The sequence below is a fragment of the Platalea leucorodia genome, assembly GCF_965183815.1.
Source record: "Platalea leucorodia genome assembly, chromosome: 26".
Classification (NCBI taxonomy): domain Eukaryota; kingdom Metazoa; phylum Chordata; class Aves; order Pelecaniformes; family Threskiornithidae; genus Platalea; species Platalea leucorodia.
Window position 1 is genome coordinate 626,432 of NC_138848.1, and position 13,750 is coordinate 640,181.

A 13,750-nucleotide genomic window follows, 5' to 3' on the forward strand; every position below is an offset into this window, starting at 1 on the left:
CCAGGAGTCCGGGGGTCCAGGAGCCCCGTGGCTGGGGATCTGGGGGTCGGGGAGCCCCATGGCTGGGGGTCCGGGGGTGCCCCCCACCTGGTGATCATCTCCTTCTCCTTGTTGGAGGCGTGCCCGCCGCTGCCCAGCACCTTGGCCGGGGTGGAGAGGAAGTAGAGGCAGTGGTTGTGGAAGTACTGGTTGATGAGGGGCAGCAGGATCTGGGGGGGACGGCGGGGTCAGGGGGTCCCCAACACCCCGTGAGGGACCCCAAACACCCACATGCCCCCAAACACCCCATAGGGACCCCAAGAGCCCTCTAAGGAACACCTCAGCATCGTATGGGGTCCACCTTGACTCCCTGTGGGGACCCCAGGGACTCACACACCAGATAGAGACCCCAAACACCCTATAGGGGACCCCAAACTGCCCACAGGGACCCCAAATACCCCATAAAGGCCCCAAACACGCTTAGGGGACCCCAAATACCCCACAGAGACCCCAAAGAGCCCATGGGGGACCCTAAATACCCCACAGAGACCCCAAACACCCTATAGGGGACCCCAAACACCCCACAGAGACCCCAAAGAGCCCATTGCCCATCTCCCTGGGGTGGGGTCTGATGGGGTGCCTGTACCAAAGCCACCCTGTGCTCCCCACACACCTGGACCCCCCCATTTTGGGTTCCCCCCACCCACACTTTGGCGTCCCTCTGACCTTGGCGAAGAACTTGATCTCCTGCTCGTGGGGGGACTTCTCCACCCGCCCGCTGCTCACCACCGCCTCTGCGGGGGGCAGGCCGTCAGGGGGGGACACAAGGGGGGGACACGGGGACAAGCAGCCGGGGGGTCCCAGGGAAACCCGAGGGGTCTGGGGCAGCACTGGGTGAGGGTCCAGGGATGGCAGGGGCACCTGGGGGGGGTCTCAAGGAGCTCAAGGGGGTCTTAAAGAGGTCCAAGGGGGTGTCAAGGGGGTCTTAAGGGGTCCAAGGGGGGGAGTCTCAAGAGATCCAAGGAGGTCTCAAGAGGTCCAAGGGGGCTCAAGGGGTCCAAAGGGGGTCTCAAGGGGTCCAAGGGTGTCCTTTAAGGGGTCCAAGGGGGTCTCAAGGGGTCCAAGAGGTTCAAGGGGGTCCTTTAAGACATCCACGGAGGTCTCAAGATGTTCAAAGGGGTCTCAAGGGGTCCAAGGAGGTCTCAAGGGATCACCAGAAGGGTCCGAGGAGGATCTGGGGGGGTGCCAAGGGATGGAGGGGGGGTCCCAAGGGGTTCAGGGGGGTCCCAAGGGGTTCGGGGGGGGGGGTCCCGGGGCCGTACCCAGGTGGGCGATGAACTCCTGGGAGATGTCCATCCACTTGAGCAGCTGCTGCAGGAAGCCGTAGGCGAAGCGCTTCTCGATGGAGGAGGTGTCCAGCTCCATGTCCTTCAGCCCCCTGCAGCGGGGGGTTAGGGGGGGCCCACACCCCCACCTCCCCATCCTTCCCCCCCCCCCAAAACCCCATCCGCATGCTCCCCCCAGACCCCCATCTCCAGCGGGGGCTGCGGACCACAACCCTGCTGCCCCTCAAATCCCCCCGTGTCCCCAAAGCCTCCCTGCACCCACCCCTCCCAAGACCACCCGGCCCCCTTGTGCCCCCCCGGATGCCTGGGTGCCCCCCAGAGCCCCCCAGCCCCCCACCCACCGGGTGACGGCGTAGCCGTTGAGCTGCAGGAACTTGAGGAGCTCCTGCGCCTTCTCGCGGTCCCGCGCTTTCTCCTTGGCCGTCAGCGTGTCGTAGGGCACGAGCAGGGGGTGCGAGCCCCCCCCTGGCACCCCCGTCAGCACCCAGGGGTGGCGTGGGGGGGACAGGAGCACCCATGGGAGGAGATGGAGGGGGAGAGGAGCACCCATGGGAGATGGAGGGGGAGAGGAGCACCCATGGGAGATGCAGGGGGAGAGGAGCACCCATGGGAGATGCAGGGGGAGAGGAGCATCCATGGGAGGAGATAGAAGGAGAGGAGCAGCCATGGGTGGTGCAGGCGGAGAGGAGCATCCATGGGGGGGATGGAGAAGGAGAGGAGCACCCATGGGAGATGCAGGGGGAGAGGAGCACCCATGGGAGGAGATGGAGGAGGAGAGGAGCACCCATGGGAGATGCAGGCGGAGAGGAGCATCCATGGGAGGGGATGGAGGAGGAGAGGAGCATCCATGGGTGGTGTGGGGGGAGAGGAGCATCCATGGGAGGGGATGGAGGAGGAGAGGAGCACCCGTGGGGGATGCAGGCGGAGAGGAGCACCCATGGGAGGGGATGGAGAAGGAGAGGAGCACCCATGGGAGATGCAGGGGGAGAGGAGCATCCATGGGGGGATGGAGGAGGAGAGGAGCATCCATGGGAGATGCAGGGGGAGAGGAGCATCCATGGGAGGGGATGGAGGAGGAGAGGAGCACCCGTGGGGGATGCAGGCGGAGAGGAGCACCCATGGGAGCAGCACCCACGGGAGATGCAGGGGGAAGGACAATCCCTGGGGAGGCAGCACCCATGGGTGTGCAGCCCAGCTCCATGGGGTGCGGGGGCGCCCATAGGGTGGGGGGACAGGGAGGGTGCTCACCCTTGGCCTCCAGCTCCTGCTTCTTCTTGCGGCCCCAGGTGTTGTGGTAGTTCTCGGCCAGCTGCTCCGCCATGGCCTGGGGGACACGGCCAGGTGGGGGGGGGGGTCCAAGGCAGGGATGGGGGGGACATGGGGGGGCACGGGGGGACACTCACCTGCAGCTCCCGGGACAGCGTCACCCCCGACAGGTCCACGGGCTGGGGGCTGTAGCCGTGGCTGGGGTCGTAGGTGGCCTGGGGGGACAGGGCAGTGTAAGGGGGACTATGGGGAGGGGGCAACCCCACGGACCCCCAGGGGTTTGGGGTCCTCCTTCACCACCCCATGGACCCCAGGGGCCCCCAGGGGTTCTTGGAGGGGGGACCAGGCATCTGGGCCCCACCTGGGCAGACTGGGAGATCTTGCGGGTCTTCTTCTTCTCCACCTTGTCCTCCTCGCCCTCGCGGGCCTTCTCCACCATCCACTCCCAGGCCAGCATGGCCTTCAGGGACTCCTTGATGGGCCACCGGTAGATCTCCTTGTCCTGAGGGGCAGAGGTGGGGCTCATGGGGTGCCCTTGGCTGCCCCCCAGCATAGCCCCTCAGCTGGGAGGTCGAGGAGGGTTGGGGGGGTCTGGACAGAGCCAGGAAGTCAAATGAGGTTTTGGGGGGGTCTGGAGAGAGTTGAGGGGTCTGGATGGGGTTGGGGTGGTCCAGATGAGGTTAGAGGATCAGGATTGGGCTGGGGAGGGCAGATAGGGTTGAGGGATCTCAATGAGGTTGAGGGGGATCTCAATGAGGTTGGGGAGGATCTCGATGAGGTTGACGGGGAATCTCAATGAGGTTGAGGAGGATCTCAATGAGGTTGAGGAGGATGGATGAGGTTGAGGAGGATGGATGAGGTTGAGGAGGATGGATGAGGTTGAGGGATCTCAATGAGGTTGAGGAGGATTCTCAATGAGGTTGAGGAGGATTCTCAATGAGGTTGAGGAGGATTCTCAATGAGGTTGAGGGGGATCCTCAATGAGGTTGAGGGGGATCCTCAATGAGGTTGAGGGGGATCTCAATGAGGTTGAGGGGGATCTCAATGAGGTTGAGGGGGATGGATGGGGTTGGTGGATCTGGGCAGGGCTGGGGGTGTCCAGCTGGGGCTGGGGGGGTCCCAGCAGGGGACACACACGGTACCTTCTCAGAGAAGGTCTTGTAGGGTCGCAGCATGGGGTGAGTCTTGGCTTCTTCATCCACCGTCTCCCCAAAGGACCAGTTGTTCTGGATCTGCCGAGGGATGGGAACGTCATGGGGGCGCTGGGACGTGGGAGGGGGCTGATGTGCAAGGGCGGGGGGGGTCCAGGGTGCTCAGAGGAGCAGGGAGAGCTTGGGGTGGGGGTCCCAGGGGTGCGGTGGGGTCATGCAGGTATGGGGGGGACCGAGAGGGGAAAAGGGGGGTCCTTGGGGGCATCATGCAGGTGCCCGGGGGTCCAGGGGGATGCAGGGACCTCAGGGAGGTGCTGGGGGGGTCCCCACCTTGTCGAAAGCCCACTTCTCGTGGGTGTACTCCGCGTACTTGTTGATGAAACCGTCCAGCTTCTCGGGGATGATGACACTGGGGGGGACACACGGGGGGTCAGGATGGGACCGAGCCCGGGCGGGGCTGGGGGGGGTGGTATGGACCCTACTTGAGGGTCTCGACGGGCTTGGGGTCGAAGTTGCCCTCGGCGTCGACGGAAGCCTTCTTCTCCGTCTTGGAGGAGTAGCTGGCGTCCACGTAGTCGGGAGGGAGGGCGCCGGCGATGGCGCAGAGGCACGGCATGGCCAGCTTGTACAGCTCCGCGTCGAAGCGCTGGGCGGGGGGCGCGAGGGGTGACACCCTGCCACCCCCCGCCCCTGCAGCCCCTCAGAGCCACCCGCTGTCCCCACAGCCCCCCACCGTGTCACCACCAAGTCCCCCACAGGTCCCCCTGGACCACCCCAGGTCCCCCCGGCTCCCCGTGTCTCCAGCCTGGTCCAGGTCCCCCTGTCCCTGTGCAGGTTGGGCCCTGTGTCCCCATCCCCGTGTCCCCCGTGTCCCCACCTCTGTGCCCCCATCATCCCCATCACCCTGTCCCCATCCCACTCAGCCCTCCCTGTCCCCATCCCCATGTCCCCATCCCACTCAGCCCACCATGCCCCCATCCCCGTGTCCCCACCACCCATGTCCCCACCACCCATGTCCCCATCCCACTCAGCCCTCCACGTCCCCATCTCCCCATCCCTGTGTCCCCACCACCCACATCCCCATCCCACTCAGCCCTCCACGTCCCCATCTCCCCATCCCTGTGTCCCCACCACCCACATCCCCATCCCACTCAGCCCCCCATATCCCCATCTCCCCATCCCTGTGTCCCCACCACCCACGTCCCCATCCCTCTCAGCCCCCCATATCCCCGTCCCCGCGTCCCCATCCCCCTCCCCGCCCTGTCCCCCCCGGACCTTGTGCGCCAGGGACTCGAAGATGCCCCAGAAGAGCTTGCGGGTGAGGTGGAGCTCCTCCTCCGAGCTGACGCCCTGGTTGGGCCAGCCGCTGGGCAGGCAGTAGTACTTCCAGCACCGCTCGTAGTGGTTCGTCAGCAGCTGGGGGGGGACATGGCGGCGGCATGAGGTCACCCCCGCCACCGGGACCCCCCCCCGCCCCCAGCGTCGGCCCACCACCCCACCTTGAGGGGCATCTTGGCGAACTCGTTGAGGATGGGGACGTCGAAGACCAGGCGGCGGAGGAGATGCTGCAGCATGGAGGGACGGATGTACCTGGGGGCGTATAGGAGGGATATCGGGGGGTTAGGGGGGGCAGAGGGGGGGTGCAGGGGTTGTAGAGGGGATATAAGGGGTTGTAGAGGGGATATAGGGGATTTGGAGGAGATTTAGGGGGGTGTAGAGGGGATATAGGGGGGATAGAGGGGGGTGTAGAGGAGATATGGGGGTATGCAGGGGTGTAGAGGGGATACAGCGGGGTGTGGAGGGGATATAGGGGGCTGTAGAGGGGATATGGGGGGTATAGAGGGGATATGGGGGGTGTGCAGGCATGCAGAGGGGATATAGGGGGTGCAGAGGAGATATAGGATGTATGCAGGGGTGTGGAGGGGATATAAGGGGTGTAGAGGGGATATAGCGGGGTGTGCAGGGGTGTAGAGGGAATATAAGGGGAGGTAGAGGGGATATAGGGGGTATGCAGGGGTGTAGAGGGAATATAAGGGGGTGTAGAGGGGATATAGGGGTATGCAGGGGTGTAGAGGGAACATAGGGGGATGTAGAGGGGATATAGGGGTGTGCAGGGGTGTAGAAGAGGTATGGGGGGTTAGAGAGGCTATAGGGCATATGCAGGGGTACAGCGGAGATATAGGTTGGTTAGAGGGGGTATAGGAGGTATAAAGGGGCATAGAGGATATATAGGGGTGTGTAGACAGAATATAGGAGGTAAAAGGAGTATAGAGGGAATATGGAGGGTTTAGAGGGGATGTAGGGGGTATGCAGGGGTATAGAGGAGATATAGCAGGGTGTAGAGGGGCTATAGGGGGTGTGGGGGTGTGTAGAGGGGCTATAGGGGGTGTAGAGGGGCTATAGAAGGGATACAGGGCGTATGCAGCAGTATAGAGGGGCTATAGGGGGTATGGGGGTGTGTAGAGGGGTTATAGGGAGTGTACAGAGGTATAGAAGGGATACAGGGGGTATGCAGCGGTATAGAGGGGATATAGGGGCTATAGAGGGTGTAGAGGGGCTATAGAAGGGATACAGGGGGTATGCAGCAGTATAGAGGGGATATAGGGGCTATAGGGGGTGTAGAGGGGCTATAGAAGGGATACAGGGGGTATGCAGCGGTATAGAGGGGATATAGGGGGGCGTGGGGGGGTGAGGCGGGGTATAGGGGTGTGTGGGGTGACACAGGGTTTCGGGGGGGCTATGGGGGGGATGCAGGGACCCGGGGGGCTATGGGGGGGTACGGGGGGACGACGCCGAGGTTCGGGGTGATTCAGGGGTGCGGGGGGACGGGGGGTCGGGGGTCCCACCGGCAGAGGGCCATGAGGCACTCCTCGATGACGTCGCGCTGGGCCTTGGTGAGGGAGCGGCCGCGGGAGAGGCGGTAGATGGTGTGCAGCATGGAGTCCACCATGATGGCGCGGTGCTCGGTGCCGGCGAAGAGCGGGGCGCACTTGGTGATGAGCGGCAGGACCGCCAGGCACAGGTACCGGTTCAGCGCCAGCGCCATCTCCGTCGTGCTGAAGGTGGCCTGGCGGGGCGGCCGTGGGGTGCGTCAGGACCCCGTGGGGCAGGGGGACCCCAATACCCATCCCATTGGGCAGGGCAGGTTTGGGGGACCCCATACCCATCCCATAAGGTAGGTTTGGGGGATCCCATACCCATCCCATAGGGCAGGGCAGGTTGGGGGACCCCTTATCCATCCCATAAGGCAGGTTTGGGGGATCCCATACCCATCCCATTGGGCAGGGCAGGTTTGGGGACCCCATACCCATCCCATAAGGCAGGTTTGGGGACCCCATACCCATCCCATAGGGCAGGGCAGGTTGGGGGACCCCTTATCCATCCCATAAGGCAGGTTTGGGGACCCCATACCCATCCCATAGGGCAGGGCAGGTTGGGGGACCCCAGACCCATCCCTTAGGGCAGGTTTGGGGACCCCATACCCATCCCATAGGGCAGGGCAGGTTTGGGGGACCCCTTATCCATCCCATAGGGCAGGTGTGGGGGACGCCAGCCCCATCCCACAGGGCAGGTTTGGGGGACGCCAGCCCCATCCCACAGGGCAGGTTTGGGGGACCCCCCCCGGGGGCGGGGCAGGGCAGGGCAGGGCAGGCAGGCCCGCGGCGGGGGTCTCACCGTGTCGAGGGAGGCAGCTGCCCGCATGTCGGGCAGGAAGCCCACCTCCAGCACGTGCAGCAGGAACTCCTGGCTCTCGACGCCGTAGACGCGGTCGAGGAAGAGCACCATGGGCGCCTTGTGCTCCGGCACGAAGCTGGCCGCCATCCGCGGCTCCACCACGTTGCCGTCTGCGGGGGCCGGCAGCGCTGGGGGGGCTGCAGCCCTGCCCGCCCCCCCCGGGGGGCTGCACCCCTGCCCGTGGCCCTGCCTGCGCCCCGGGGGGCTGCCTGCCCCTCGATCACCCCGGTGCCCCCCCAGGCTGGTGGGCATCCCTCTGCTCCCCCAAGCCTGGTGCCCCCCCAGTGTGGCTGGGCACCCTTCTGTCCCCCCCAAACCAGTAACGTCCAGTCTGGCTGGGTGTTTCCCCCCAGCCCAGTGCCCCCCAGTCTGGCTGGGCACCCCCCTGTGCCCTCAAAACCAGTAACCTCCAGTCTGGCTGGGTGTTCTCCATGTTTCCCCCAGCCCAGTGCCCCCCGGTATGGCTGGGCACCCGCTGTCCCTCCATCCCAGTGCCCCCCAGTCTGGCTGGGAACCCTGAGGTCCCCCTATCCCAGCTCCCCCCCAGTCTGGCTGGGCACCCCACATCCCCCCATCCCAGTTCCCCCCCATCCTGCTGGACACCCCTATGTCACCCCAGCCCGGAGCCCCCCAGGGTGGCTGGGCACCCCCTGTCCCCCCATCCCAGTGCCCTCCAGTCTGGCTGAGAACCCCAAGGTCCCCCTATCCCAGTTCCCCCCAGTCTGGTTGGGCACCCCATGTCCCCCCATCCCAGTGCCCCCCAGGGTGGCAGGGCACCCCACATCCCCCCATCCCACTGGGCACCCCACATCCCCCCATCCCGGTGCCCCCCAGGGTGGCAGGGCACCCCACATCCCCCCATCCCACTGGGCACCCCACATCCCCCCATCCCGGTGCCCCCCAGGGTGGCAGGGCACCCCACATCCCCCCATCCCACTGGGCACCCCACATCCCCCCAGCCCGGTGCCCCCCAGGGTGGCCGGCCACCCCGTGCCCCCCACGGGCACCCACCTTTGCCGAGGGCGGGGATCTGCAGGGGGAGGCTGATGATGCCCACCAGGTCCTCGAGGGGCACGAGGGAGCGGAGGATGGCCCGGATCCGCAGAGCCTCCCCCTTGCCCGCCTGGATCAGCTGGGGGGCGAGGTGGGGGTCACCCCCGGCCCTGGCCCCCCGCCGTGGCCCCCCACGGCCCCATCCCGCCTCCTTACGTGCATCTCGGGGGCGCAGCGGCCCAGCAGGTCGATGAGGGCGGCGTAGAAGGACATGATGGCGTTGCCCAGGTGCACCCGGTTCTCCTCGGGCGGCTCCTCGCCCCCAAACCTGCGTGGGATGGGGGGTCAGCAGGTGGGGGGCCATCAGGGGGACCCCCAGCATCCCTGCAGCTTGGGGACAGGGGGTCAGGGGGCATCATGGGGACCCCCAGCATCCCCACAGCATGGGGACCACAGGGTGAGGGGATGGAGGGCATCGTGGGGACCTGGGGACCCCCAGCATCCATGGGGACAGCAGGGTGAGGGACCACCAGGCATCACCCTGGCATGGGGACACAGCATCCCCGCAGCATGGGAACGGGGGGGTCAGGGGGCATCGTGGGGACCCCCAGCATCCCCACAGCATGGGAACAGGGGGGTCAGGGGGCATCGTGGGGACCCCCAGCATCCCTGAAGCATGGGAACGGGGGGGTCAGGGGGCATCATGGGGACCCCCAGCATCCCCGCAGCATGGGAACAGGGGGTCAGGGGGCATTCGGGGACCCCCAGCATCCCTGAAGCATGGGGTCGGGGCATGGGGGACATCGCAGGGACACGGGGACCCCCGCATCCCTGTAGGGCAGGGGATGGGGACGCTCGCAGCGCCAGCCGCCCCCCGGGCCGCGCCCGCCCCAGCGGCCCCCATCCCACGCACGGCTCCCGCCGCCGCTCCCTCCGGCCGGTGGGCCCGTCGCGGGCAGGGTCCTGGGCGATGTGGAGGGCGTCCTGGATGGCGGCCAGCAGCCCGCTGCCCCCCTCGCCCCGCAGCGCCGGCCCGAAGCACTCGGGCCGCCGGATCAGCAGCCGCACCACCACGTTGGCGTTCTCCTCCACGCTCTCCCCTGCGGCACACAGCGGGCTGCCAGGGACCCCCGGGGGCCAGGAGGGGCAGGGACCCCCAGGGACCCCCGGGTCACGGACCCTCAGGGTGCCAGGATGGGGTACAGGGGGGTGCACAGACCCCCAGGGTGCCAGGATGGGGACACAGGGACCCCAGGGTGCCAGGATGGAGTACGAGGGGGTGCAGGGACCCCCAGGGTGCCAGGATGGGGACATGGGGGTGCAGGGACCCCCAGGGTGCCAGGATGGGGTACGAGGGGGTGCAGGGACCCCCAGGGTGCCAGGATGGGCACACAGGGACCCCAGGGTGCCAGGTTGGGGACATGAAGGGTGCACAGACCCCCAGGGTGCCAGGTTGGGGACACAGGGACCCCAGGGTGCCAGGTTGGGGACATGAGGGTTCAGGGACCCCCAGGGTGCCAGGATAGGGACACAGGGACCCCAGGGTGCCAGGTTGGGGACATGAGGGTTCAGGGACCCCCAGGGTGCCAGGATAGGGACACAGGGACCCCAGGGTGCCAGGTTGGGGACATGAGGGTTCAGGGACCCCCAGGGTGCCAGGATGGGGACACAGGGACCCCCCAGGCAGGACCCAGGGAGGGGACGTGAGGACATCCCCCTGCTCACCGTTGACGAAGACGGCGAAGCGGAGGAAGTCGAGGTAGCGCTCGCCGCCGCAGGGGTTCCAGCCGATGTCGGGGTACCCCTTGGAGAGCAGCATGGGGCAGCTCTGCAGCCCGCAGCTCGCCAGGTACGTCACCACCTGCGGCGGGCACCCAGCTCGCACGGGGACCTCGCACGAGGACCTCGCACGGGGGGACACGCAGGGACACGTCCCCCCGCCCCGTCCCCGGGGCACCCACCTTCTCCAGGTCCTGCTCCTTCAGCGCCAGCGCCAGCTCGTTGTTGTCGATGACGGAGGCGGCCGCCACATCCAGGGGGGTCGAGCCCCGCATGCCTGGGGAGGGGGACAGCGGGGGGTCAGGGTGCTGCCTGTGGGCACCCGGGGCTGCTGCATGGCCAGGGGTGGGCTCAAGGGGTGCAGGACACCCCCCACCGGGTGCCAGGCTGGGGATGCAGGGACCCCAGGGTGCCGGGTTAGGGATGCAGGGACCCCAGGGTGCCAGGCTGGGGGATGCAGGGACCCCAGGGTGCCAGGTTAGGGGTGCAGGGATCCCCAGGGTGCCAGGCTGGGGGATGCAGGACCCCCAGGGTGCCAGGCTGGGGGATGCAGGGACCCCACGGTACCACATTAGGGATGCAGAGACCCCCAGGGTGCCAGGCTGGGGATGCAGGAACCCCAGGGTGCCAGGTTGGGGGATGCAGAGACACCCAGGGTGCCAGGTTAGGGGTGCAGGGACCCCAGGGTACCAGGCTGGGGGATGCAGGGACCCCAGGGTACCACATTAGGGATGCAGAGATCCCCAGGGTGCCAGGCTGGGGGATGCAGAGACCCCCAGGGTGCCACATTAGGGGTGCAGGGACCCCAGGGTGCCAAGTTAGGGGTGCAGGGACCCCAGGGTGCCAGGCTGGAGATGCAGAGATCCCCAGGGTGCCAGGCTGGGGGATGCAGGGACCCCCAGGGTGCCACATTAGGGGTGCAGGGACCCCAGGGTGCCAAGTTAGGGGTGCAGGGACCCCAGGGTGCCAGGCTGGAGATGCAGAGATCCCCAGGGTGCCAGGCTGGGGGATGCAGGGACCCCAGGGTGCCACATTAGGGGTGCAGGGACCCCAGGGTGCCAGGCTGGGGGACACAGGGATCCCAGGGTGCCAGGCTGGGGGATGCAGGGACCCCAGGGTGCCACATTAGGGGTGCAGGGATCCCAGGGTGCCAGGTTGGGGGATGCAGGGACCCCAGGGTGCCAGGCTGGGGGATGCAGGGACCCCAGGGTGCCAGGTTAGGGGTGCAGGGACCCCAGGGTGCCAGGTTAGGGGTGCAGGGATCCCAGGGTGCCAGGCTGGGGGATGCAGGGATCCCAGGGTGCCAGGCTGGGGGATGCAGGGACCCCAGGGTACCACATTAGGGGTGCAGGGATCCCAGGGTGCCAGGCTGGGGGACGCAGGGACCCCAGGGTGCCAGGCTGGGGGATGCAGGGACCCCAGGGTGCCAGGTTAGGGGTGCAGGGATCCCAGGGTGCCAGGTTAGGGGTGCAGGGATCCCAGGGTGCCAGGCTGGGGGATGCAGGGATCCCAGGGTGCCAGGCTGGGGGATGCAGGGACCCCAGGGTACCACATTAGGGGTGCAGGGACCCCAGGGTGCCAGGCTGGGGGACGCAGGGACCCCAGGGTGCCAGGCTGGGGGATGCAGGGATCCCAGGGTGCCAGGCTGGGGGATGCAGAGGACAGGACTCGTCTCTCCGGGGATGCTGCTGGCAGCAGGCAGGGCAGGGGTGGCAGGGAGGGGCCGGGGAGGGGATGGGGGGCCCCGGGGGGTGCCGGGGGGCCCCGGGGGGTGCCGGCTCACCCAGGCCGATGCTGCTGTTCTCCAGCAGGTAGCCGAGGTGGTCGAACATGGAGCGCTGGTTCTGGCGGCTGATGCGGCAGAAGTAGCAGAGGAAGCGGCAGCAGTTGGTCACCATCTTGGGGAAGCGAATCTCCTGCGGGGGGAGAACCCGGGGGGGTCAGGGGACAGCGGGGGGGTCCCGGGGTGGGGGACAGCCAGGGGAGGGGGCTCACCTTGGACTCGCCGCCGCCCAGCACGCTGACCATCACCTGCATGACGGTCTCGTGCATCCCCAGCGCCCGCATCAGGTTGGGGTGCTGGTAGAAGACCTTGTTGTTCATGATGTTCCTGGGGGGGGGGACACACAAAGGGGACAAGGCGGGGGGTCACCGTGGGGTGCCTGGGTGTCCCGACAGTGCCCAGGGAGGATGTGGGTGCCAGGGGGGAATATGGGGTGCTGGGAGGGTAGCGAGTGCTTGGGGGAGCCCAGGGCAGGGACAGGGGGTGCCCGGGGGGGGACAGGGGGTGCCCAGAGGGACACAGGGTACCCAGGGAGGGGACAGGGGTTGCCCAGAGGGGACATGGGGTGCCCAGAGCGGGATATGGGGTGCCCAGGGAGGGGACATTGGGTACCCAGGGGACACAGGGTGCCTGGGGGGGACAAGGTGCAGGAAGGGGACAGGGAGCGCTGGGTGGGGGTGTGGGGTGTCCAGGGGGGGATGTAGGGTGCTGGAAAGCAATATGGGGTGTCTGGGGGCGATGCAGGGTGCTGGATGGGGATGCAGGGTGCTGGACGGGGATGCAGGGTGCCCGGGGGGACGCAGGGTGCCCGGGGCGCGGTCCGTGCACCCACCCGATGCTCTGTATCATGAGGTTCTCCTCCTCGGGGCCCATCTGGACGATGAGGAGGGAGCGGATCTGGCCCAGGCACTCGAGGAGGGCGGTGGTGTCGGGGACGGAGAGGGCGCTGATGGTGTAGGCCTTGGGGAGGGCGCGCACCAGCTCCCCCAGCCCGTCGTACTGCCGGTGCAGGAGGCTGAACATGGCGCGCACCAGCTCGGGGCTCTGGATGAAGGACTCCTGCGCCCAGTGCACCATCGTCTGCGAGATCAGCTCCTGCAGCGTGCCTGGGGACGGGGGACAGCTGGGGCCACCCCGCGGGGACGGGGACAGCCCCGCAGGGACGGGGGTGGGTGGGCGGTGGCTTGGGGACAGCTCGGCGCAGCCCGAGCCCACCATCACCTTGGGGATGGCTTGGCCATGACTTGGGGACAACTCAGTTGGCGCCCTGGGGACAGCCTGGCCATGCCTTGGGGACAGCCTGGCCATGCCTTGGGGACAGCTTGGTTGGCAATGGCTCAACCATGCCTTGGGGACAGCTTGGTCAACGCCTTGGGGACAGCTTGGCCATGCCTTGGGGACAGCTTGGTCAACGCCTTGGGGACAGCTCAGTTGGTGATGGCTCAACCATGCCTTGGGGACAGCTTGGCCAATGCCTTGGGGACAGCTTGGTTGGTGATGGCTCAACCATGCCTTGGGGACAGCTTGGCCAATGCCTTGGGGACAGCTTGGTTGGTGATGGCTCAACCATGCCTTGGGGACAGCTTGGCCAATGCCTTGGGGACAGCTTGGTTGGTGATGGCTCAACCATGCCTTGGGGACAGCTTGGCCATGCCTTGGGGACAGCTTGGACAACGCCTTGGGGACAGCTCAGTTGGCGATGGCTCAACCATGCCTTG

At 67.1% G+C, this 13,750-nt stretch overlaps 1 protein-coding gene across 1 annotated transcript in view; it reads right to left on the reverse strand.

Moving 5' to 3' along the window:
* RYR1 (ryanodine receptor 1) overlaps positions 1-13,750 on the reverse strand; it is a gene marked incomplete at its 3' end in the record, with an annotated part of 75,343 nt that overhangs the window by 25,947 nt on the left and 35,646 nt on the right. The window contains 22 exon segments of the mRNA XM_082333490.1: positions 88-209; positions 706-773; positions 1,302-1,417; positions 1,667-1,790; positions 2,574-2,649; positions 2,729-2,806; positions 2,953-3,093; positions 3,734-3,823; positions 4,073-4,151; positions 4,225-4,388; positions 5,018-5,158; positions 5,242-5,332; positions 6,589-6,809; positions 7,418-7,587; positions 8,489-8,609; positions 8,687-8,798; positions 9,384-9,570; positions 10,196-10,331; positions 10,432-10,526; positions 12,033-12,165; positions 12,245-12,359; positions 12,865-13,138. Coding sequence (XP_082189616.1) covers positions 88-209; positions 706-773; positions 1,302-1,417; positions 1,667-1,790; positions 2,574-2,649; positions 2,729-2,806; positions 2,953-3,093; positions 3,734-3,823; positions 4,073-4,151; positions 4,225-4,388; positions 5,018-5,158; positions 5,242-5,332; positions 6,589-6,809; positions 7,418-7,587; positions 8,489-8,609; positions 8,687-8,798; positions 9,384-9,570; positions 10,196-10,331; positions 10,432-10,526; positions 12,033-12,165; positions 12,245-12,359; positions 12,865-13,138 — 2,854 coding nt within the window.